The sequence below is a fragment of the Nyctibius grandis genome, chromosome 4, assembly GCF_013368605.1.
Source record: "Nyctibius grandis isolate bNycGra1 chromosome 4, bNycGra1.pri, whole genome shotgun sequence".
In the NCBI taxonomy this organism is placed as follows: Eukaryota; Metazoa; Chordata; class Aves; order Nyctibiiformes; family Nyctibiidae; genus Nyctibius; species Nyctibius grandis.
In genome coordinates, this window is record NC_090661.1 from 33458384 (window position 1) to 33483134 (window position 24751).

At 46.5% G+C, this 24751-nt stretch overlaps 2 protein-coding genes across 4 annotated transcripts; one reads left to right on the forward strand and one right to left on the reverse strand.

The window, feature by feature from the left end:
• Window positions 1-821: 821 nt before the first annotated feature.
• Window positions 822-16222, forward strand: SLC10A1 (solute carrier family 10 member 1). Its single transcript, XM_068397362.1, is given in 6 exon segments — window positions 822-931; window positions 5059-5382; window positions 6112-6319; window positions 8258-8436; window positions 8946-9142; window positions 16032-16222. Coding segments are annotated over 6 exon segments (1209 nt in total).
• A 2771-nt stretch (window positions 16223-18993) lies between these two features.
• On the reverse strand, window positions 18994-23143 carry SRSF5 (serine and arginine rich splicing factor 5). 3 transcript variants are annotated; one of them, XM_068399436.1, is made up of 8 exons: window positions 22997-23143; window positions 22272-22417; window positions 21996-22066; window positions 21705-21800; window positions 21267-21336; window positions 19897-19970; window positions 19452-19562; window positions 18994-19291 (listed from the first exon to the last, which is right to left on the reverse strand). In XM_068399436.1, the coding sequence occupies exons 2-8, from the start codon at window positions 22395-22397 to the stop codon at window positions 19045-19047; spliced, it is 795 nt and encodes a 264-aa protein (XP_068255537.1). In that variant the 5' UTR covers window positions 22398-22417; window positions 22997-23143; the 3' UTR covers window positions 18994-19044. The 3 variants fall into 3 exon arrangements, with proteins under 3 accessions (XP_068255537.1, XP_068255536.1, XP_068255538.1); XM_068399435.1 differs by having other exon boundaries at window positions 18994-19294; XM_068399437.1 differs by lacking the exons at window positions 18994-19291; window positions 19452-19562 and having other exon boundaries at window positions 19969-20993.
• Between the last annotated feature and the right edge of the window lie 1608 nt (window positions 23144-24751).

Consider the following 24751-nt stretch of genomic DNA (forward strand, 5'->3'; position numbering starts at 1 on the left):
ATTGGAATAAGCTTGTTTTTCACTGCTGATTGACTGTAGCTGACACTGCCAAGTCCTCTCCAGGTCTCCGGCTGAGACGAAGCTGTCAATAAAATCACGGGAGGGTGCACTGTCCCCTCCTCTGGCTGTTTAAAATAAGTGTCGCTAAACCAGACAGATGCTGGCGCTGTCTCAGCAGGCACTAATTTAGCCCATACGGAGTGCTCTTACATCATTTGTTCTGGGCACAGCTTAATTGCAAAATTAATTATTTTCCTATCAAACAAAATTGTATAAGAGGGTAGTCATGGGATTTTTAAGCCTGAGGGATGCTAAATGAGATTTGAATAAATAAAGCAACTTTGACTCCTGTCTGCGCTCAGGAGTGCTAAGAGAGTAGCGCCGCTGGGGCAGGACCCAGCAAACACCCGACGGTAGGGGACAGGGCACAGCCACCACCAGGGGGGCAGGGGCATGAGGTCCCATCTGCCCTGCTGCAGGGTGCTGGGATGGGGCCCCCATCCATGCTGGGATGCCACAGCAGACACATCTGGGCAGGGAGCCACGGATCACCCCACCACCCATCTCCGTCACATCCCAGCAGCTGCAGGAGACCTCCAGGATGTGCTGCCAGCACCATGGCAGGGCTTCCAGCCCCACTGAGGGGAACCAGCAGGACCATGCAGAGCTGAAGGAGCCTCTCCAGCCCCTCCTCGCTCTGTCCCGCTCCAGTTGTGCCCCTTCCCTGTGACACACCGGATAGCTGTCCCTAACATGGAGCTGGCATGGCAACAGGATGGTACCCAGCTTGGAGTTGAGGAGAGGGAAGTGTGGCCATCATCATGGTGTCAGGCTACAACTGCCCTGGCCAATGGTATGTGGCAGCTTGTGCCCAGACTGCTCCACACCAGGTGGTGAGTAGTTTGCATCTCAAGACAAGCCCGTTCAATTTGTTCTCATTTCTGATGGGCTCAGACACAAGCAGAGCTAACCGCCACCCCAAACACGCACCTTTCCCCATGACAGGGCAGACCAGACCTAGATTTTAATTGGGGGGCATCCCATTTAAGTGGGCTGCATCCTCAGATAATGACAGAAGTGAAAAAAACCATGGATAGGACAAAAACTGTGGCCTGAGGGAGCCACAGCTGGAACAAGTCACGACAAGCAGTGATTGTCCCTGCAGAAGCCCTCCTTCTTCAACCCCCTGACAACCACTCTAGCACACTGCCTGCCATGTGGGCAGGTCTGTGGTGGGCAGATTGCCTCAAAAGCACACAGAAGTGAGCAAATTGATTAGCCAAGCACAAAACCGTACAGTGAGAAATCCTTACCTGAGCAAAACAGGGACACCAGATGCCAAGGTCATGTCTCTGATTGTGGGCCAACGTAGTGTGAAATCCGGCACAAATCAAGTCACTGCTGCTCTTATCAGGGGCATCTGCTGAAGTGTGGCCTTTGGGTAACAACTTGGCTGAGCAAAAATTACATTAAATTCTGTAAAAACACAGAAGAAATGACGATCCCAGCTGCAAACTGGAAATCTGGCCCTCAGCTCCCCATCAGTGAAAGGGGCACATGAGCCATTTCATATTTGTCCAGTGAATTTATGAAGCTGCATTATGAAAGCACGAAGCATTGACTCCTTTGGTGTCTTTTTCTTAAAGAAGTCCACAACACAGCTCATTTCGAGCTCCAACAGGAATTCTGCAAACTTGTTTATGGTTTTGTGGGTTTTTTTTTAAATATCTCCTTTAATGTGTCACATTTCTTAAGCATCCTGTGATGCCTTTTGTATTAGGCCATATCTCTGAATTGAGGAGTATCAGACTTAAAAATGATCTAAGCGATGGCACCTACAGTGAGACTTTGTTGTTTTCTGAGATCTTTTATCCTCAGAGAGGAGCCAGGCTCTGGCCATGCAACCACTGCCCTCAAGTGGCTTGAGCTGTGCAGGACCTTTCAGAAACAACCTTGGCTTTACACCGAGCAAGGGCACAGGCACAGGCCTTTGCGGGGGGAGCAAGCTGTTTGAGGAGGATATTTGGGCAGTGAGGGGAAAAAAAAGGAGACCATTTAAAGAACATGTAGAAATTTACCTTTTAAGATCTGAGCCTGGAAAGTGGTCAAAGGAAGCAAAAGGCATGCTTTGCCCAGGGCTGAAACTAGGGGCTTGCTTGCCTAGCAAGTGGCTTCTCTGGGGCCAAAGCCTCCTCTGAGCTGAGGTAGATGACATGGCCACCAGGTCAGCAGCAGCCCATTGCGGTCTACCGGCAGCATGCCATGCACCACCTGGGCCCTGCTGCCTCCCGGCACGGGAGCCTGCTCCTTCCTCCAGCCACGCTCCTCGGTGGTCCCAGCTCCCGGGTCCCACCACAGCAAGCAGTGGCTTTAGAGCTGAAATGTGGCTCTTCGACCATGTCTGAATGCAAACCCCTTGCTCCAGCACCCGTGTAAAACAACTGGATGTCCCAGCATGAATCAGGGCGAAATAATGATCCTAATTTATTCTGCTTCTCTTGACCAGTCTCTCCATTGGCTCCCGTGGCGTTTCCTGCATTGACTACTGGGAACCAGCAGGAACGCTTTAAGAGCAAACAACTAGCAGGCATTTTTTTAATTATTGGGGTAGCTGAAGCATTCTTCTACAGCCCTGCAAAGACAAAGGGTGAGAGCGTTGCAACATCGTCATTTTAAAACCCTGATCTGTGCTGAGCTTGTGGGGAAGGTCTGGGGGCTGCTGAGGCAGTGACACTTTATAATCATTTAGTTGTTTGACTTGACCCTTCTCATATCTTCTGACGAAATTCAGCATACAGCTAAAAGGCAAACACAGTGAAAACAAGCATTGTCTTAGGAAGGCTAGGGATCTGCGCGAGAAAAACCCAAAGGGACGAAGAGAAAGAGAGAAGGAATTGCTGTGGGCTTTGCCCCTGCGTTTTCTCCTAATTCCAACGGGCCCTGCCCACGTGCTACTTGGGCAGCCCTTACTTGTGCCTGGAAGATGCCCAAGGGAAAACAAAACACGCACAGTACTGCAGGCCACCTCCTACCGCTTGCTTAGCTAGGGCCCCAGTGATGAACCTGGGCAGTACTCTGCCACCATGGTGACAGAGAGGTCTCAAAGCACCACCTGCAAGTTACAGGGAAGGGTCCTTGTCCCCAGGCATGGCGGTGTGGTGCTCACAAAGGTGTAGGAGAAGCCATGGACATGCAGCACCAGTGGGAGCTGCTGGCAGAGCTCTGTCCCACATTGCTGCAGGCACTGCTGCTCCCCACCCAATAGGGGATACCCATGCTGGGCTCCAGAGCTGCTGTCGGTGCTTTTCCGTCCTGGCTGCCAGCCTGGAAAACAAAGTTCCCAACCAAAGCGAGAGTGAGTGGGGATGAACAGCTCCGACATTCCTGCCTGCTGCCAGCGGCGTTTCCAGGCAATGGGGCTGGACAGGCTGAGCCTGCTGAGCTCCCAGATGAATAGGAGCGAGGGACACATTGCTGCAGCGCTATAATGCCCTTCAGCAAAGGAATTAGAGCTTGGCCATATTGCAGCAAACCTCCCTGGTTAAAATCCTTTCCCCAGTCCTGTACCAGAGAGAGAAAAAGACTGCAGTTCTATAACACAACTACCATATAACAACTTCCCTTTCTAAAAGGTTCTTTTAAAGTAGGCTTTATATTCTGCAAGCAGAGGACAAGATTTTGCCAAGGGAGAAAGATTTTCTTGAAGCAGAAGGACTGAAGAGTGCTATCGCTCACCAAGCTCAGCCAGGAAGGGATGGAGCAGCAGGTAACCACACAGAAGCCTCCTACAGCCAAATCCACAGGCACATAAGGTAACAGCATTCGCTTCGCTCTAGTTTATGTGTTCAGCTCTGTATGTTTCTAGAGTCCCACACCAGACCTAGAGGCTGACTCGGGTCGATGGCAACAAATGCCTTTAGCAAAGGCAAAGCCCATAGAGGGATCAGGGACTGTGGCACCTGGGGATGGGGCAGGCAATGTCCCATGCCCCAGCGTGGCAGACGCAGGGAAGCACATCACCTGTACAGCCAAGGACATGGAGCAGCGGGGCAATGAGCAGAGGTCACCTCTGCAGCAGCTGGAGGAACAATCTTTGCCAGCCACCTCTCTGGTCCCTCTTCCTGCCTGAGCACTGGCTGCCCAGCTCCCGTTGCTGGACAGAGCCCTTCACACCAGAGCTCTGCATGCATGTCAGGCCGTGCAGCCTTGTACTGAAAGTACCAGGCAGGTACCAGTCTGGGATGGGTAAAAGCTGCCTATTTGGCTTTGCTTGGAGAGCTTGGGCAGTGCCTGCGCCCCTCACTGGATCATGGTGCAGGGCACCTCAGGTCCTGCAAGCAACACTGCTGTGCTGCAGTGAGCACAGTTTTGCACTGCAGAGGTCGGTTGAGGCTCCTGCCATGCAGAACCTTCCCTCAATGCTAAGGAGTGAATAATATTTTGAAGGAAAAGAGACATGAATGCTAGAGAAACTACTTGTCCATGACGGAAGTTTCTTCCGAGCCCTCCTATCAAGAGACTGATTTATGGCCAGAAGCATAAGCATTTTATAACCCTTGTTAAAAATAAAGTACTCTGGATGCCTCGTGTTTTTAAGCGTTGGCCTCAGCAGTATCTTGTGAACGAGAGTTCTTTTGGTTAATTTTCCCTTGTATGAAGTGCCAATCTTTACCAGTTTTAAACAAGCCTCCCTCATTCTCACCAGCTATGCCCTCGTTCTCACAGTGAGAGCGGACACGGGAAGGGGTGGGGGACCAGAGCAGAAGCTACAGAAACTGCGCAATGTACTACTGAAGGGAACGGGGTTCACAGCTGGTTGCTCAAAATGTGGATTTCTGTTTCAACAGCTGCTAAATAATGAGTGATGGCCTGAGAGTTCATGTTTTGCTTGCATTAAGTGGATGTTATTTGGATTTCTGAATCAATCCCTTCCTCACCTTCCAAGCCATTTACAGAAGCAACCTCTAAACTCTTCAGCAGGATGAACAAGACCAAGGGGGCCTTTGAGAGCCCAGAGCTTTGGAGCCCAGGTCACACACAGAGCAACTCCTTGACCAGTGCAGCACCACCGTTTGCATTTGCCCACCAGGCCACGGACAAAGCCCTGAAAGTGATCCTTATTGTGGTCCTCTTTGTCATCATGGTATCTCTGGGGTGTACGATGGAGATAGCCAAGATCACAACTCACCTCATGAAACCCAAAGGCGTGGCAGTTGCTGTAATGGCTCAGTACGGCATCATGCCCTTGACAGCATTCGTATTGGGCAAGCTCTTCCAGCTGGGTGCTACAGAATCCCTGGCCATCCTCATCTGTGGCTGCTGCCCAGGGGGGAACTTCTCCAACATCTTTAGTCTGGCACTGAGAGGGGACATGAACCTCAGGTAAGGAAAGCTGAGTACATGTTCATTGCCCAGGCCAATCTAGTCATATGACTGGTTCAGAAGCTACTTTAATCAACATTAGCAATCCCCAGGAAGCTGGACAAAGACTAAAGCAGTAAGTCTAGAATATTTTCAGAGCACCCATATTGCTCAACAAGCCAATTTGTCCCCATTTTTCAAGAAAAAGGGATTTTATACCTTTCTGTGAAGCTTATGGCTTGCTGCTCTCAATGAGATGGGTGCAGGAACACTTTTTTTGCCTCCACATTGCAGTACAGATAGCTTATATCTGCTACATCTATCCATATAGCAGCATATAGTTGTGTAAACTGAGCACACTGTCTGAAGAGGCTGCATCAGTGAGAAACGTGGAACTAGCAGAATCCCACAATCCAACAAACCCTAGCAATAAAACAAGATCCAGGGGGAAAATACCAAGCATCACTTGCTGTGTCACTTGCGACTTTCTGAAGTGTGAGCTGTACCCATAACAAGGGTCCTTTCTGAGCTAGTATAGAACTTGAGTCATCTTCCCCAACTCTCTATTTGTATCACACCCTTATACAACCTGATAGTAATGGGGAAACCTCAGGGACAGGTTGGGAAAGCACGAGGTAAATCTTATATTAAAACCATGTGTCCAGGTTAGTAAGAAAAATGAGCATATTCCATAAAAACAAAAACAAAAAAGTGTCATTCTTCTACTGAAGGCTCCTTTCTTCATCTCAGCATTGTAATGACCACATGCTCAACGGTCCTGGCAATTGGACTAATGCCTCTGCTTCTGTACCTTTACTCAGGAGGACTATATGAGGGTGATTTGGAGGGCAAGGTGCCTTACAAAGGGATAATCACCTCCCTGGTCCTAATGCATTAGGATGCCATCGGCATCATCTTGAATGAGAAGAAACCACAGTACACTGGCTTTATCATCAAGGTAAGGAATATCCTGTGCTAGTTGGCTTTCAACCAATGGCCTCAAAGAAGCTTTCAAAAATAGAGGCATAGAAATACTAACTTCTTTAAGGCATGCCACAAATCAGTGAAAGAGTTGAGGATAGAACTCAAGACATCCACTGCACCACTTCAATCATTAAAATATTTGCCCAAAGAGAAGTCCTCCACCTTTTCCAGACAAACAACATATTTTAGGCAACTTCCTACCTTGCTCTCCTTTGTTGGCTTTGGTTTTAACTCATCTTCTTTTAGCCCGCACCCAGGGCTAAACAATAGCAGTTTTTCTCTCACCCAGTGTCCCTTCCCCAAATGAGGAAGGAAATTGGGAAAAGGAGAGAGATTCATGGGATGAAGTTAACCAGATTTAATGAAATGCAGAAAATCAATATAAATGACAACACAAAACAGACAAAAATATACGCATCCACAAATCACTAGCAGGTTGCTCCAGGAATCACAACAACAAACAGAGAGTAGAGGCAAGGAAACCATGAAAAGCCCCACCTCTTCCCAGCAAACCCTCTCTTTTACAGTGAGCTTGATGTCAATGCTATAGAATACACCTGTGGGCCAGCCTGGGTCAGCTGCCCTGGATTTAACTTCTAAGGGCCTTGATCACCATGGCTGGCCACAAACTGAAACCAAACCCCAGTGAAACCAGGACAAACTTCATTTTCTTTTGCTACAAACAGCACTGAGCCTCATAGACATGGCCCCCAACTACTGCTGTAACCAAAGCAGACCCCAGATTTAAACAAACAAACAAACAAACCCCCCACTGTTCTCAGAGGTCTAGCACAGGGCAAAAGTCACATCACAAAGTTGCTGCTTATATCAATAAGATACCTATTCAGCAGAAGCCACTAGATCACTAAGTGCCCACTTATGCCTGGAATCATCTCTCTGTCTCCTTTGTACATCAGGTATTTAAACAGCAAAAGGGAAATCTGGACAACCAACTACACCATTGTCTAACTCAAGAGCTCCACTAGCAGTACCCGGAGAGCTTCTAGCAAACAACTTTGTAAACTTGTTTTTCATACTTTCTTTCACTAAGGCTTCATCTCAGAGAAACTGGGACTAAGCACAGCAAGAACTGGGTGCCAAGACTCAATAACAGACCTCGTAAAATGACATTAGGAATCACTAACCTCTAATAAGCATGGGAACCCGGGAGCCAGGCTAGAGCAGAGACGGGAGGACCAGAGCTCTTCGAAGGTTCCTTTACCCAGCACAGGGCAGCGATGACTGGACTGTTTCAAAAGAAGCTTTAAAAGCCTAGCATGAGAAGGTGACCTACATCGTCCCAGATGACCCTTGGGTCATGTTCCTTTCTGCTACCACCACCTTTCCATTATCTTCTCTACAAAAGAGGAAAGGGGTAGAGACTTACTTTTAAAAAACACCTGGGGAACTCCATCCGAGTTAGACTCCGAACTGGAGAGACAGGCATGAGAGCTGTGTACTCTGCCTCACAAAATTCCCCAGCTCCTTCATCTATTAATGAGATGATCTGAAAATGCAGCCACCAACTTCCACACCAGCGGTAGGCAGGCTCTACCTGTGAGTAAAGTGGTTTCCGCCCCACCTGCTTGGGGTGGACTAGAGCCACAAAGGGACCTGGACAGAGACACACACAGCAATGCCTGAGAAACAAACAGCTGGTGGAGCAAGCACCAGTTATTTTGCATATAGACAAGAAAGGTACTTGGTTATTTAAGGTGTCTCTAGGTAATACCTCAGGATGGTGTCTTGTCGATTACTTGTAACATTTATGTCCATGAAAGACACTTATGCACTCTCACTATATACTTACATATGTGATGGACAGGGAACTGAGCACAGCTGCTTCAAACAGCTGAGGCAAATTTTGCTGGGGATTTCTCTTTTGTCCATGTCTTGACCACTTTTATTTTAGGCAGGGATGGTTGTGCTTCTACTATCATCTGCCGCAATAATTGTTCTGTCTGTGGCCAATGTGGGAAGTGGTATCATGGTCGTCTTCTCGCCTTCCCTCCTGGGATCTTCTGCCCTGATGCCTTTTATCGGATTCTTTCTGGGCTATGTTCTCTCTGGAGTCTTCAAGCTTAATGACCGGTATGTTCCTCCACTCCCCTCTTCCCTCACTCTCTGCCACCAGAGGCAACAGAGAGGTATGACAGCTCTGGCCTATGGACCAATGGTGAGAACATGGGTTTCAACATGGCTGTACTTTTGTAAAATAAACACTGACTGCAGTCTCCCAAAATGGGCTCTAGGAGTACAAGCAGACATGCTGCAACATTTCTGTTCACTTTTTGCCTTCACATCTTGGACTCCTTTTTTCACCTCAGAAGCAGATTCCTTCCCTGCAGGAAGCTGGAGAGCCCAAAGCAGGACACAAGGCTTTCAAACACCATCAAGCACAAAGTCTATGTTTATAGCGTGATCTGTCTCTGTGCATCGCAGAGGGAGCACGGGGCAAAGCTTTCTAGGGATCCCAGTATCGCTCCTGATAAAGCAGCTTTTAGCACAGGCAAATGCTCAAAGCATTGCAACAGCAAGGTAGACAGGCTTCTTTTTAAATTGTTCAGAAGTGGAATAAATCTGTAACGTGTTTAACTCAGATGCAGGTGGACGGTGTGCATGGAAACTGGCTGCCAGAATGTACAGCTTTGCTCGACTCTCCTCAAGGTCGCTTTCGCCCCAGAAATCATCGGCCCCCTGTACTTCTTCCCACTGCTCTACTTGCTGTTCCAGCTTGGAAAGGGACTTCTGCTGATCCTGGTCTTCAGGATCCATGACAGAATAAAGAAACCAAATGGCAAGTACAGCTTTGCTCCTGTGTTTCTTACAGTTTCCAATCCAAACCACATATGCTTACTTAAAATTATCAATGAATTGCTGCTTTCTAGGGGCAGAATCAGGTTGCCCTTTAACTCAGTTACCATACCCAATGCACTAAATACAAATCACAGTCAAAAATTCATAGGTAACTGAAGACATTAGAAATTATGACTTCTTGCATCAGCAGAATGTTTCATATAGCTATTAATATCTATATTATCAGTGCTCAGAGGTTTTCAGAGCCCTATGCTTAAACTAGGACGGGCATCCTGCGAAAGCTATGATTTGCACTGAGCACATGCAAAGAACAGTCACACACATCCCCCCTAAAACTACACGAGAGCATTAGATTTTCTTTAATGCAACAAATTCCAGCTTCGTTGTGAACTGTTGAGATTCACTGAAGGGTGTCACTTTTGGAGTGGGGGGAGAAGGAAAAGGACAGAACTGTCAAGTACTGCCGCTGAAGGAAGGAAACATGGATCTTTTGCTAGAAAAGTACATAAATAGATTCAAGCTTAATTAACATATATATACAGTATTGGTATAGATGCGAGGTAGACTCTTCTCCAACTTCAACAGGTCCATAATGCCAAAGCCCAGCTGAGTGCCTGTGAAGATGGGTGGAGAATGCACTGCTAAATGAGATCCTCCAGCAATCATCCTGCTGGTGCTTCCAGACCAGCTTTCTTCAGTCCCTTGGGACAGAGAAGCAGCTGAGCAGCTGCTACAGGGATGTTACAAGAGCACTTCACCGTATCTTAGTGTGGGGTTCCCATGGGACAATGGTCACGTACTGAACGAGCTATGTCCAGGCATGTCCAGGGGATGGTAATGGGGTGGTAATGAACTAGCCAATCATAATACAAAACAAGGGCCTTGGCTATGAGAAAAATAAGATATGGGGAAGTTGAAAAATAAGAAAGAATGCTGCACCTGCAAGTTATAGCTTTTTAGCATAAACCAATCAGAACTAATATAGAGGCATGTGAACAAAGCATACTAACCAATCATAATAGAAATGACACGTACACAGAGCGTGTACAAAAATAGAATAGTATAAATGTACTCTCAATACAATAGTATAAATGTACCCTCAGATACGTAAATAGACGAGATCTGCTTAACGATCATATTGGTCTGCGTGCATTTACTCCGTGCCCTCTTGCGAACACTGACAAGTGGCGCCCGGAACAGGGACTCTTCGGCCCGGAGACTGCGGAGAAGCAGCGGACAACGGACCGAAAGGGGGATGAGAGGAAGCCAGCTGTAGAGGGCTGCCCCGGCACTGGATTTTCGCACTGAGAAAAAGAAACGGATGCGATTTGCACCGGGAAACAGATGCGGTAAGCCCGAGTTTTGCTAGCAAAGGAAAACCTGGGTAGGGCTTCCCAGGCAGCTGGGGGAGGAATGGGGTCTACCCTGACCAAGACAGAAGTGGCAGTGGTGAAACTCCTCCAACATATACTCTCTGTGAGAGGAATTAAATATGATGAAGCTGCGTTAAAGCAGTTACTGTCTTGGGCAAAAGATAAAGGACATTTTACAACCTTTAATGATGTCTTTGAAGTGCCTTTATGGGAGAAGATTGGTGACTCTCTCTGGGATGCGGTGTCAAGTAGTGATAAGGAAGCCTTTAAATTGTCTGCTACATGAAGTCTGGTTAGCGAAGCGTTAAAAGGAATAAAAGCGGAGAGAGAAGTCACACATACAGCTTTTATGGCTTTAGGACCGCAAGCGCCTACTACACCCTCACTGTTTGCAGGACCAAAACCTCCCACGGCCCCGGTGGCTGTACCAGTGACAGCTCCTTTATCGCCGTGGGTACAGACGGCTCCGAAAAAAGTTGAGGAGCAGGGAGCGAGTAAAATAGATACAGATCCATCAGGACCGGTAGTGCGCCCTAAAACACGAACTCGATTTGGACTAATTGATTCAGACGCTGAACAGGAGACTTGTCCGAAACCCCCTCCAAAACCCCCTCCTCTCATTGATCTCTCTACGGATGAGACTGAGCAGGAGGACTAGAAGGAGGGTAAACCTGCTTCGTATCCACCTTTACCGGATTCGCCGTTTCCTGAGTCTGTGGAACAAAGTTTACATTCCGGCGCTAAATGACCTCCGTTAAAGTCGCCATTTACGGAGTCAGCAGTACCAGAGTCACAAGGATTAAAAGGACCATTACCATCACGAAATGGACACGAACTTGACATGACAGAGCTTGGTAGACGACTGGAAGAATTAAAGACGGAATTGCAGCAGCACCGTTCAGCCAACGCCTCGAGACACGTGACTATGTCTCCCCCAAACCCCCCTCTGTGTTCAGGACAAGTATTAGGGCCACCTCAACCTCCTTTACAACTCCCTACTCCACCTTTAGATCAGGGCAGGGGGGGGAGGTCTGCGTCCATCTGGTAATGTGGGAGGTGAGGGAGAGGGTCAGCGTCTGCCCGCGTATACAGGGGAAGACGGGGGAGGAGTGAAATGGAAAGAGATCATTCGGGATGCGTTATTAGAAGGGGTTATAATTCCACAAGCGTATCCGGTGATTGTGGGTGCGGGTCCTGAGGGAAGAAATATTTGGCAACCATTAGATTGGAAAATTGTAAAAGAAGAGTTGTTACAGTTAGCGAGGGACAACACAGATGAGGACTGCAGAAAAGTTATTGCAGGGATGGCAAATCGTGGCCCCACCTTAACCGAGCTAATGGATGCTTGTGGGAAAGTAGGAACCACCACGTTTCAGATGGAGCATTTAGCAAAAAGTTTTGCGGCGGCAGTTAAGGTAGTTCATCATTGTTATACATGTGGGCAAGAAGGTCACTTTAAGAAAAACTGCCTTAAGAAGTCGAAGCTGAGTGGGAGAGATAACTCTGTTTTGATGTGTCATTGCTGTGGGAAGCTGGGGCATTTTGTGAAGCTGTGCAGGTCTGAGTATAATGCTCAAGGTCAGCTGATAACAACCAGCTGCAGAGTGCAGGGAAACTGGAGAAAGAACGCGGGGAGGAACTGTGTGCTGACACAAATGAATCTTCCCAATCAGTTCCAGGCCTAAGCAGTCAACTCGCAGCCCAAACCGCAGGGAGCGCAGGACTGGTGTTTCCACGCAGGGTTAACCTGCGTGGCTGCCAAGCCTTGGACCTGTGGCAAACGGCCGTTGTGGAACGAGTGCAAGTGTGGAACATAGGGCTCAAGTTATGGCTGCGGCCCTACTTGGGGCTTACGTCGTCACAATTGCAGTCTCTATTCCAATTGTTAGCAAGGGACACAAATTTAACAGCACCACGAAAGACTACTGCAGAGGTACAGCAACTGATTACAGAAGTAGAAAGCAGGCTACATTCCAAATTTGTACATGGTATTGATTTGAATCAAGAAATACAAATTATCACTTTGTTTGATAGGCAAATTCCATAGGTAATAATTGGTCAATGGAATTCAGAATGATCAGATTTGTTACAGAGCTATTGGCACAGATTATCATCAAAGGACGGATGCGATGTCGGGAGCTTGTGGCCAGAGATCCTGCATCACTAACCGTTCCTATTGCAGCTCAATATTTTGAGTGGTGTATGGCTAATAGCTTTGCTTTGCAAACAGCCATGGAGAATTTCTCGGGACAGGTTGGTTACCACTTGCCCTCCCATCCCGTTGTAAATTTGAGTGCGGAACTTCCAATTGCCACAGGAGTGTGGTGCGCAGACACTCCTGTGGATGGAATTACCATTTTTACGGATGGATCTGGGAACACAGGCAAGGCGGGCCTTGTCTGGTATTCTGACGGCAAATGGGAATCTATGGGTAGTACAACAAAAGGGTTCACCTCAGGTGGTAGAATTACGAGCTGTATTTGAAGTATTTCAGAATTTTCCCATTCCCTTTAATTTGGTTACTGATTCAGCATATGTAGCTGGCATTGTAAAGCAATTGGATAGATCTGTTATAGAGGATACACGTAATCAGTGTGTTTTTGAATTGCTGCGAGCTCTGTGGCAAGAAATTCAAATCCGAACTGCATTGTTTTATGTTTTATATGTAAGAAATCATACTAATCTGCCTGGGTTTATTGCAGAAGGCAATGCTCGAATGGACTCTTTGGTTTCTGACCACAAATTCTACTGCAATGACTGTGCAGGTGCCGGACATTAAACAGCAGGCACGTATGTCACATGAGTTTTTTCATCAAGGACATCGAGCACTGCGACGACAATTTCATTTGTCACACTGTGATGCTCGGAATATTGTGGCTAAAGTGGAAGCAATAGCACAATTGCTTGTCAAAGTGCGTAAAAGAATTACAGACATTACCGGACCAGACTCAGATTATATCTATTTACCTATCAGAAAGGAATATCTACAGTGGTTAACAAATCAATCAACTATTTTTCAAGTGGCCTTACAGGACTTTACTGGACAATTGTTGAAAAGATAAACAGCTACAGTTTATTTACAAACAGGATTGGGAAGAACAACCTATCAGATCAGAGATACCTGTGACTGGACTAACTGTTTTTACTGATGCAGGGAAGCGATCACACTCAGCAGTTATTACCTGGCAAGAGGATGGACAATGGAAGTATTGCAAATTCTCAGGACAAACCGAGGACTCATTGCAGACACTTGAACTTTTTGCGATATATCAGGTTTTTGTAAAATGGAAGGACTTACCTGTAAATATTGTAACAGACTCTCTTTATGCAGCAGGCATTGTAAATCGAATTGAAAGAGCTTTTATACGACCAGTAAGAAATATGCGACTTTACACCATTTTGCTACAGTTGCATCAAGCAATAAACCTCAGAGAGGTACCTTATTTTGTCACCCACTTTCGTAGTCATCAATTTGATCAAGGTTTGAGCATTGGAAATAAAGCAGACACACTTGTGTCCTATACGCAAATATCACCAAATTTATTTGAACAAGCACGCCTATCCCATCAATTCTTTCATCAATCAGCGAAAATGCTAGCGAAACAATTTCACCTCACCATGGCACAAGCACGCGAATTGGTCAGTGCTTGTCCTAGTTGTCAGAAAATTGGCATGAGAATTGGGGTTGCAACTGTGGCAAATGGATGTTACTCACATTGCAGAATTTGGAAGGCTCAAATATGTTCATGTATCTGTTGACACATTTTCACATGTAATATGGGCAACAGCACAAACTGGGGAAACAGGTCGTCATGTCAAACGACATTTACTTGCTTGCTTTGCAAGTCTTGGGGTTCCACAACAACTTAAGACTGATAATGGACCAGCATACTGTTCACAGATTTTTCGTCAATTTTGTCAGCTATGGGGTATTACACATGTCACTGGGATTCCTCATTCGCCTACGGGTCAGGCGATTGTGGAACGTGCTCATAGCACATTGAAACAGCTTCTGCAAAAACAAAAAGGGGGAGAGGAAACTGAACCTTCTGAGAGACTTGCAAAAGCTGTTTATGTACTTAACCATTTAACTTTAGCAGGAGATAAGGAGCGACCCCCAATTGTAATACTTTGTGAGGCAGTTTGACAGGGAGCAAGCTATGTGAAAAACAAAGGCAAAGTGTGGTAGAGGGAACCAGGTACTAACGAGTGGTTGGGACCAGGGGAACTATTACTAATGGGTCGAGGTTATGCTTCTGTCTCTACAGGCACAGGAGTACGTGGCTTGTGTTAAGACAATCATTGAGAAAAGTATATGGAAGTAGTGAGATAATAAATCTAACTACTTCCAAAGGGGGAAATTGGTACCAGATGATGTAGCAACAGTTTAGCAAGAGTAGGCTCTAAAAGGCCTGCTCTGTGTTACCTTTACACAGAATCAGCTTTCCTGTCAGTAATTTTCCTTTCAGCTAGAATAACAGAGAATAACAGTATGTTCTGAAGCAAACTGCATGTTTTGTAGATAGAGTCTGCTTATGGGAATGTTTATAATAGGCATTATGCTACTTGTGTTACCCTGTTTGTTTGCATGTTTGCAGAAAACTGTACAACGAATGGTCAATACAGCCTTTTTGGCACAACAACAGAGAGCAGGATTTATGGGTAACCAAGGCTGGGATTCTCTGAGACACAGGGAACCGGGTTTAAGTAAGAAACAAAGACAAAAAGGACGACATAGGACATAGCTAGTTCAAAAACAAAAAGGGGGATTTGTGGGGTTCCCACGGGACAATGGTCACGTACTGAACGAGCTATGTCCAGGCATGTCCAGGGGGTGGTAATGAACTAGCCAATCATAATACAAAACAAGGGCCTTGGCTATGAGAAAAATAAGATATGGGGAAGTTGAAAAATAAGAAAGAATGCTGCACCTGCAAGATATAGTTTTTTAGCATAAACCGATCAGAACTAATATAGAGGCGTGTGAACAAAGCATACTAACCAATCATAATAGAAATGACACGTACACAGAGTGTGTACAAAAATAGAACAGTATAAATGTACCCTCAATAGAATAGTATAAATGTACCCTCAGATACGTAAATAGACGAGATCTGCTTAACGATCATATTGGTCTGCATGCATTTGCTCCGTGCCCTCTCGCGAACACTTGACATCTTAGAGCTATAGCTGAAGTGTTATTGAGGGAAAAAAAACCCACTCAATTTGGATCCTCAGGTGTGCCTTCAGTGCAAAGCAGTTGATACTGGAAACGGCCATACAGATGCTTGCAAGGCTCCTATAAAAAGGGTGGCTTTCCAGGCTCTGGTTCATAAATGCCTGGAAACAAAATGGCTTAAATATTTTGACAGGACTTCCAAGTTCCTTCTTTTTGCTTTATATCACCCAGCAATTCCAACTGTAGCCATGTCACAATCTTTCCGTAACCTGGGTTCAGAACTGCCTATTCTCACTACATTTTTCTTTTTCCTTCAGATGCAGCAAAAATGATCTGTGCAGCTGAGGACACAGTTACTGCTCAAGAAATGAAACCAGTGTCAAGACCCTGCAGAAACAGTGGGAAACCAGGAAAACAATACAGATGGATCCTGCAGCAGCTGCCATCACAGCCCCTCCGAGCTCCACCTTCTGCACCCGGCTTACAGGTCTCCAGCAGTTCTGTGTAAGACACTTAATCTATATGCTTATTTTATGCCAGACAAAGGGATCACCACAGAGCTATCTGCACCCTCACTGTTATTTCCCAAAGACCTTGCTCTAGACTAAGCCTCTCCCTGCCAGCCCATGGGGTAGACTTCCAGTGACTTCCAAGTCATCATGACAACCTTTGGGACAGCTTAGGGCCGTGGTCCCAAGTGACTGCCCCCAGTTTTGCCCATATGAAAATCACTACCTGCATCAGTTCCCTTTTTTAACTTCACTTACCTGTAATTGTCCCACTGGCACACGTTGGGAGCAGCTCTCAGACATCGCTGAAGATTGATGTAATTTCTCTAACGAAGACCCAAAACAAAGTGTGAACGCTTCTCAGTGCAGGAGCCACCAAGACCCAGCGTACAGCTGAGCAGCCCATAGACTGCTGGTTGCTCCTGTTTTCCAACACCCGAGCAATGTGCGGTGTACCACGTGCAGTACCGCTGCTCTCCACATAGAAGAGGCCACAAAAACAGAACACGGCTACGCAAACTGCCTCAGTATGTCACATTTGAGTCCAGCCAGCTGTACCTCTGAAAATACATGAGCCTTGGATGTGTCTTGCTTTGTAGCAGTCGTTGAACTAAATACACCACCTCTTCAGGACACACAAACGCGAGTAGGAGGGAATACTGGCATTAACATCTCCAACATGCTAAGTATGCATTGTAAGCTGAAGTAATCCATCTTAGCTAAGAATAAACAGGCTCGTACCAAGAACCTACGCTTAATCAACAGAGAATCATTTCTGGCCAGAAGTCAACGTAACCCTCCATAACACAAAGCCTGGGAGTTTGTTTTGAACTAGAAGTTCGTCATCACAACAGCCAGCTCTGCAGGTAAAATGCAGAGATCTATTCACGCTGCTTGCAAGGCAAGTGCCGTGGTTTAGAAACAGGATTCGGAACAGCTCTTTACAGAGCAGGTAGTACTTCATACTTAGCCTGAGGGAGGGAAGTGTCTGAAATCCCACCCCTTTCCAATCATCAGGTGCCTTCAGCCACCCCGGCTCCTGATGGAGCCACGTCCCACTCGAACACAGATGCCCATCATCATTCAAGCAAGCAGGAAGGATCAAGTGACTTGAGGTAACACAGCTAACCTTACACCCAGGTGTCAGTGCTGCCTTTACTCCTGGAGGTTAAAGCGCTCTTTTTCCACACCTCTTAAGGTGAGTCAGCATCTGAACTACTAACCTCTGAGAAGGAAGCCTTCCACTCCCCAAAGCTGACGAGTAATAAATCTGACCGCCTCTCACTGCCTGCTCCCAGGAGCGCCTGGCAGTTCCGTACAGTGCCACCTTAATGGACAGATGCACAAGGCGCACACACTTGTTCTCATTCCTTAGCTTGGAACACATTTAGGACAACTCTGCAACAGTATAGAGGAAGTGAGCAGGGCCTGCAGAGACACCAAACAACTAATCTCCCCCTAGGCCAGACCTCGCTCTGGGCAGCACCACCTCGCATTTCCCAGGACCAAATCCAAAGCCCAGCCTAGGCTCCACAGGTCTTTCTGAAGGTTTCAGTGGATTACTGGAGTAGTTTTGTAAAGCACTTTGTAAGAAAGCATGTTATTTTTAAAATTAAATTCTAAATCTCTCTCTTGCAACATGGATGAAGGTTTGAGAAACACAGGGATTGCAGAGGGCTGCTGCCCCTGTAAGGCACGAACACTAAAACGCAGGCTGCAGTACTCCGACCCACCAACTCAAAAATCCCTCCTCTTCCTCCAGAATGAGGACTAATGCCTATAAAAACACTTTATCCACCTCTCAATGTTCTCTCATACACATGTGCACAAACACACTAATGAAGTATGCCGACTACACCCATTCTTTATATTCCATGCTTATTACTCAAACAGTGCTTAAAACCTAAACGACTTGTCCATTCCACTTTCTGCTATGAACTATGACAGCGTGATTCTCCTTATTATCAAGGTTCTTATTTCAGAACATAAAGGTATCTAAGGACATAGCGTGATGTATTTAAAAGGAAGTTCTCCCCCACACCCAAAACACTCAACGATAGCTTTGCTGTAAATCCATCTTTAAGAAACATTTTAACACTGTCCAACATGAGGCATGGTCACAAACACTTCACTATCAGTAAAAACACACCAGAAGCAGAGACGTGTTTCTTTATACTTTATTTGAGCTATTTAGTTCTTAAGTATCAAGAATTAGGGTGGTTTATAGAATATTATTACCACAGGGCAGTGAAATGGGCATTTTCTTAGTGTAGTGCAAGTTGTATTAAATGAAAAGCTTTTAAAATAAAGTTTTATTACCAGTACTGACCAGCACTTAATCTGCTGACCTGTAACTGAAACAATGGTTCAAAAGCACAAAAAAATACCCTCTGAAATTAAGCTTTATGTACAGCACATGTAGAGCTCTTAGATGCCTAAAGCAACTAGTTTAATTTGAGATATTAAACTAATGTTCTGAGTTGCTGTTCACAGTTGAATGTACTGGGAGTTCAGTGTTCAGATAACATTTTTCTTTTTAGAGTACAAAAAAATTTGTCTGCTTTAGTTATAAAGAGCTCTGCCAATATACACAAACTATACACTTCAGACATTCACAAAAAAATGTGAGCAAGAAAAAGGTTATCAAAAAACATTTAATACAATTAGTCAATAACCCTTCCCACCATGGTCCACATCTACAAAGTTCCCCCACCCCTCCCTCCTCCCCATCCAAACCCTTCCCCACAGAAAGTCACATACTTACCACAAGTTTTAGCAAGTATGGTTTATAAAAGGGCCCCCAGGGCAAGTTACTTATAGTTCAGTTGCCACTATCAACAGATCTGGACCTCGATCTAGACCTCTGCCGATCCACAGACGATGGGGATTTAGATCTACTGGAAGAACCACGTTTCTGGCTCTTCTCTGGCACTGGAGATCTACTAACTGATCGAGACTTGCTACGGCTCCTACTCCTTGACCTGCTGTAAGACTTGCGGCTGCGGGAACGGGAACGACTACGAGACCTGGATGAGCTTCTGCTACGAGACCGTGACCTGCTTCTGGACCTACTGAAGAAACAGAGAGCATCAGTGTTAGCAATGAAACGTCATGGACCATGACAATAGCCAGGAAATTCACTGATCTCCAGTTTGGTTGCCCCGTCACTGACTTCAAAGTTTTCTTAGTAGACATTTAAGCGTTATTTAAGAGATTAGAAATCCATACCTGTGCCTTTTGCTGCCTTCAATTAGTTTGATTTTCCTTCCATTAATTTCTTTACCAGAAAGCTTTTCAATAGCATTCTTTAAATCACTGTAAGAGGCAAATTCAACCACCCTATAGAAAAAAAAATAAAACAAAAATCAAAACATAGAGCTCACTATTACAAGTTGTATTTTTGATGATAGAGTAAAACATACTCTGGGGAAAAAAAAAAAAAAGAAAGAAAGAAGAAAAACGACTCAAAAAAGACTCGCACTGCTCAGTGTAGTCATCCCTTGTCATAACTCAAGCATGAATTGAAGAATTCCCCTCCCCACACACCAGACTGCATTTCAAAGGGTAGCTAATTCAAACCATGAACAGCTGCTGAGTAGCCAGCCTCCCTCCCAAAATATTACACATACAAATACTACTCTACACCTTTCAAGAGATGATTTTAGAGGCTTACCCTTCATTTAACTTAGGTCTGTGTGCATCTGCAAAGGTTACTTCCCCAGCTTGTCTCATGAAGTCTTTGAGATCCTAACACAAGACCAGTTACGTTACACAAAGAAGTGAAATTAATACTTTAATACTTATCTATATAAAAAGTTAAAAACAAACAAAAGAAACTTATGACTACTGAAAGAGAAGATGTTGGATAAATTACAAACATGGCAATTGCCATACTTGTATTCTATCAAAACTGAATTATCTATACCAGGGCACGAAATAAATGAAAAAAGCATAATGCTTTAAGCAAAATGCTAATAAAGTATCTTAACATTAAGGAAAATATTAGTCTACAAAGATTATATAGATTAAATAAGAGAATAAGAGAGAAAGAGAGAAAGAAAACAAGAAAAAAGTACATTTGTATATATACCAGACTGAGTGTGAATTACTGCCCATAGATTTTTGTACTATTTCAGCCTCCATTTACATTACGAGTCTAATACGCATACAGAATTACATTTACATAACACCAATTATTTTGTGCCCCGTATGCCATTAAAAATATAGTTTACTTTACCTTTATTAACATTTCCCTAGGCTAGCCAAGCAGCAAACTGCATTAAGCGACCGGAGATACCGTCATGACATATGCCCGACTGGCTCTTCGCCACCCACTTGATGAACACTACCCAGTCGATGGAAGCCATTAATCGCACTGCCCTCCCTATTAGGAGACTATTGATGGATCCAGACATTCTCTATGCTTGATGTTACCAAGGACCACTTTACTGCGATCAGGATTCCAACGACCACCTAATTTCGTATCTTTCAACTCTTTTCGACCAGGACCTCTTTATTCGGAAGCGTTACAGGAAGAACAGCTCTCAACTTAGGAATCAGATCTCGTTAACGCTCTGGGATCGCTGCAATGTGTCACTTTAAGGAGTGCATCGATTACGTCTAGACCGGCAAACACAGATCTAGAGGTGGCCAAGTGACATTGTAGGAGCTGACTGGAAAGTCAACCAGGCCCAACCAAGAGTGACCAAGACAGAACGATTAGGATAACCCACAGGCACTCCTCGTCATATGGCCAACGACACAGATAGGCTGGCAAATAAAGGGTTTAATATGTGGTTAAAATGGTTTTAAAAAACAAGAAAAAAATAAATATATATCCTCAAATATACACATTTATTATTATTATAAATCAAAATTAACTAGTTTTAATTCAAAACATTTAAATTACATTATTTTAAATTACATTAATTACATAAACATTTTTAATAATTTATATTTAATTTTTAATTAATTATTTTACAAAATAATTACATTACATACCCATTAAACGAAGTCAAAATAGTTAATCGTGTTTCAACAAACCTGCCAGCTGACTCGGGAAGACAAATTTTCTACTATGAGGCGATTTTCTGTTCTTAGAGGTGGGGCACTTCTGTTTGGAAATGAATAATTGGGACTTTTATTAGTAATTAAAATAGAACCACGTTAATAATAATAAACGCTGCACCAATAACCACTATCAGCATATCACCATTACTACTACAACTTAACTATGGAATACCCTAAGTAATCTAGGACAAGCATTAAGTACTTTAGGGTGTGGGGGGGGCGGAACATAAATACGACAAGCATATCTGAGAAGTTTTGTAATCCTTACTGTCCTACTGCCACACCAAACGATTGACTAAAAAGGCAAATAATACCTTCTGATATCGCATTCTAGCTCAAGTTCTTGGATCAGATGACTCCTGACTCCACAGTATTCTTTTTTAAACTATGTCAGTTCAAAGCTATACATACCTCCTGTCACTACGTGGACGGCGGCTACTAAAACGGTCAGAGTACCTCCCTCTGCCTCTACCCCTAGAGCGTGCTCTTGCATGCTCAATTGTAACCCTGGGGGAAAAAAAAAAAACGGAAAACTATATATTTTTTACATATTTCTTCTTACATATTCCTTCACAGTTACAGGGGGAAAAAAACCCCCATAAAATAGTTTAAACAGTACCGATAACACAATGCAAGTTAAAATCGACTTATTTCTTATTTTAGATATTCATGTTTATATATTCACAAAATAGGGTACCTCACCTCTCACTGCAAAGCTCTTTTCCATCCAACTCATAGACAGCATCATCTGCATCCCTCGGATCCTCAAATTCCTGCAGAACCACCACAGCAAAAACATAAAAGTAAAAGCCTACATCTCGAAGAAATTAAAATATGCTTATTTGCCACAGAGTACGCTTAGCTGAGCACGCTGATAGCATTGTCTTTACAAGGAGCTTCGTGCACATCAGTCGCGCGTGAATGGGAGTGGCCCCCAGGGGCGCGGGCCCGCCGACCCCTGCGGAGGGGCGCACTCACCACAAACCCAAACCCCCTCTTCAGGTCGATGTCCCGGATGCGGCCGTATCCCTTGAAGAACCTCTCCACGTCCTTCTCCCTGGCGGCCGGGTTCAGCCTCCCGATGAAGACACGGCAGCCGCTCATGGCTGTGGGCGCGGAGCTCGCTGCGGGAGACACGGGGCCCGGCCCGGCCCGTCACCGCCACCGCCCCCACCCCCGGCCCCACCCGGTGACTCAGCGCCCCCCGCCCCGCGCAGCCGCCCGCCCGCCCTCCCTCCCTGCCGCAGTCCGCCGCAGGCCCGCGGCCCAGTCTCGCCCCCGCTCCGACCCAATGGGAAGGAGACAGGTGGAGCCCGCCTTCGCCTGCGCCAATGGGAACCCGACCTCCCGCCTGCAGCCCCGCCCACAACATGCCGACCCATGCGCTGCCCCGCCCCTCAGCGCATGCGCGCCGCCCCCGTCGTGCAACAGAAAAGCCAACGCCATCACACCGCCACAAAATGGCGGCCGGGGCCGCACCCGCAGAGATGCCAACAGCACCCACGCCGCGGAGGGCATTGGTGTAAAACGGAGCGACGAGAAAACCGGCCGCCGGTGAGAGGCTGGCCGGCTGCTCAGCCGGGAGCCCCCAGCGCCACCGACACTGCTCCCCTGACGCCGCTCCCCTAACGCCGCCCGCGGCGCCGCGCTCCACAGGGAGGCCCCCGCGCTCCGCCGCACCGAGCCCCCGGCCGGTCACGAACCTGGGCTGCGTGTCTCGGTGCGGGCCAGGCTGGGCGGGCGCGCGGGGCAGTAGGCGCTGGGCTGGCGGGCAGCTCACTCCTCCCTCCGCGACGGCCGGCTCCGGACTACCCCGCCGCCCCGCCGCAAAATGGAGGCGGCCCCGCGCGTCACCGCCGCCCCGCGTGACGCCGGCGCGTTGCGGCGATTGGCGGGGGCGGCGGCCCCGCCCCTTCCCCAGGGAATGTGGGTCAGGGCGGGGAGGGGGGCGCGGGGCCTGGCCCTCGGAGCGCGGGCACCGGCCCGGCCCGGCGGCACCGGGGCTGGTCCCGGTCACAGCCTTCCCGGGGCCCAGCGCCCAGCTCTGCCTGTGGAGGAGTGTGGGGGCGGACGTGCCTCGCTGCCTGCCCCTCTGTAACCGGGCCTTCCCGGGACTCCCCCTCGGTGGGCGGAGGGAGGAGGGAGGATGGCCGCTGGTGTGCTCGCCTTCGCTTGCCAGGCCCTCCGGTGACTGGTGGCGGGAGGCTAAAGCTCCCTGTGCGGGAAGCAAACCGGCAGTGGCGTTAATGCTGTCCGGAGCATGGAAAGCACAGTGTGTTACTTCACCTGGGAGCCATCTTGAGAAGGCAGTAAAAGCACAAACAAACCTGGATTTTAACAGTTGTGTAGCATAGGGCTGTCGTTAAAGCTGAGGTGATGGGTTAAACACAAGATTTGTACAGTACACAACAGACTAGAAACTGTCCTGTGCTTGTGTGCCAGGCAGGCACAGGAGCGAGCAAGGTCATGCAGGAACAGGCATTTTTCTTTTGGCCATGATGAGCAAAGAATGAGATGAAAAAAATACGTAAGGAGCACCTGATCTGTTTGCATCCTTATTTGTAATCAAGTGTGTAATGACAACTTAGAGAGCTGACCTTCGTTTCTGTTTTACATAACTGCAGAATTTATCACAGCTTGGCTTCTAGGTGACTGCACTAAAGGCAGCAGATTATCCCAAGGGGCATTCAAAATGCAGAAGACATCTGGAAGTTGAAGATACACCCACTAGTTTTCTAATGCAGACAGAGGTTGCGGCTCTGTGACTGTCATTGCCAGATCTGTGCACTGCTGGATCAGTTGGCTTTACACAAAGAGTTAGCCGGCAATTATAGCTATGTCAGGTTGACCTGAGGGCAGTATGACCCTTTTGATATCATTTACCTGACTTGTCACCTGGAGTCCCACGCTGCCTTGAGTCCTACCACCTACCCATTCCCCTTGGGGGCTGTGAAATGCCATCTTTGTAACACCGAGGGTCTGTTATTAATCAGGTCTATGGGGATGAACTTCTCTTTTCATGCTTAGTCACTGACATAGAGTAAATTTCCCTGAAACAATACTGCACATGATGCCACTGACACCATAGCTTTATGCCACTGCCTCACAGGCACTCCTCAAACTGCAACAGTGTGCAGAGACCCCAGACTGGGAAGGTTATTTCTGCTATGTGCACGTAATGATGAGAAAGGCTACAGTGTAGCTAAAGGTTTAGCAAGGGCAACTGGCAGCGTTGCCTGCTTTTCTCTTGGGTTACAAAGACGAGTACTTCCATTCTGCACAGCGTAGAGTCCATGAGAAAAGCAAGGGTGATGCAGTTGTGGGAGAATCTGCAGTAGAGGGAGGACTTTGAGCAATGAAAGACAACACGTGATTATCCCTGGGGATCATAACCTTTACCTGCTAAGGAAGATACATTCAGATGTGCCATCTAACATTTAACACCGCTAATTTCATAA

What these genes read in the sequence shown, in the direction of transcription:
- SRSF5 (XM_068399435.1), bottom strand. Translation starts at nt 22,397, where the DNA reads ATGAGCGGCTGCCGTGTCTTCATCGGGAGGCTGAACCCGGCCGCCAGG. An exon ending in AGAGGGGGTTTGGGTTTGTG is followed by an intron (nt 22,067 to 22,271) that starts GTGAGTGCGCCC and finishes GTGGTTCTGCAG; the next exon opens with GAATTTGAGGATCCGAGGGA. An exon ending in AGACCTAAGTTAAATGAAGG is followed by an intron (nt 19,563 to 19,896) that starts GTAAGCCTCTAA and finishes TTTTTTCTATAG; the next exon opens with GGTGGTTGAATTTGCCTCTT.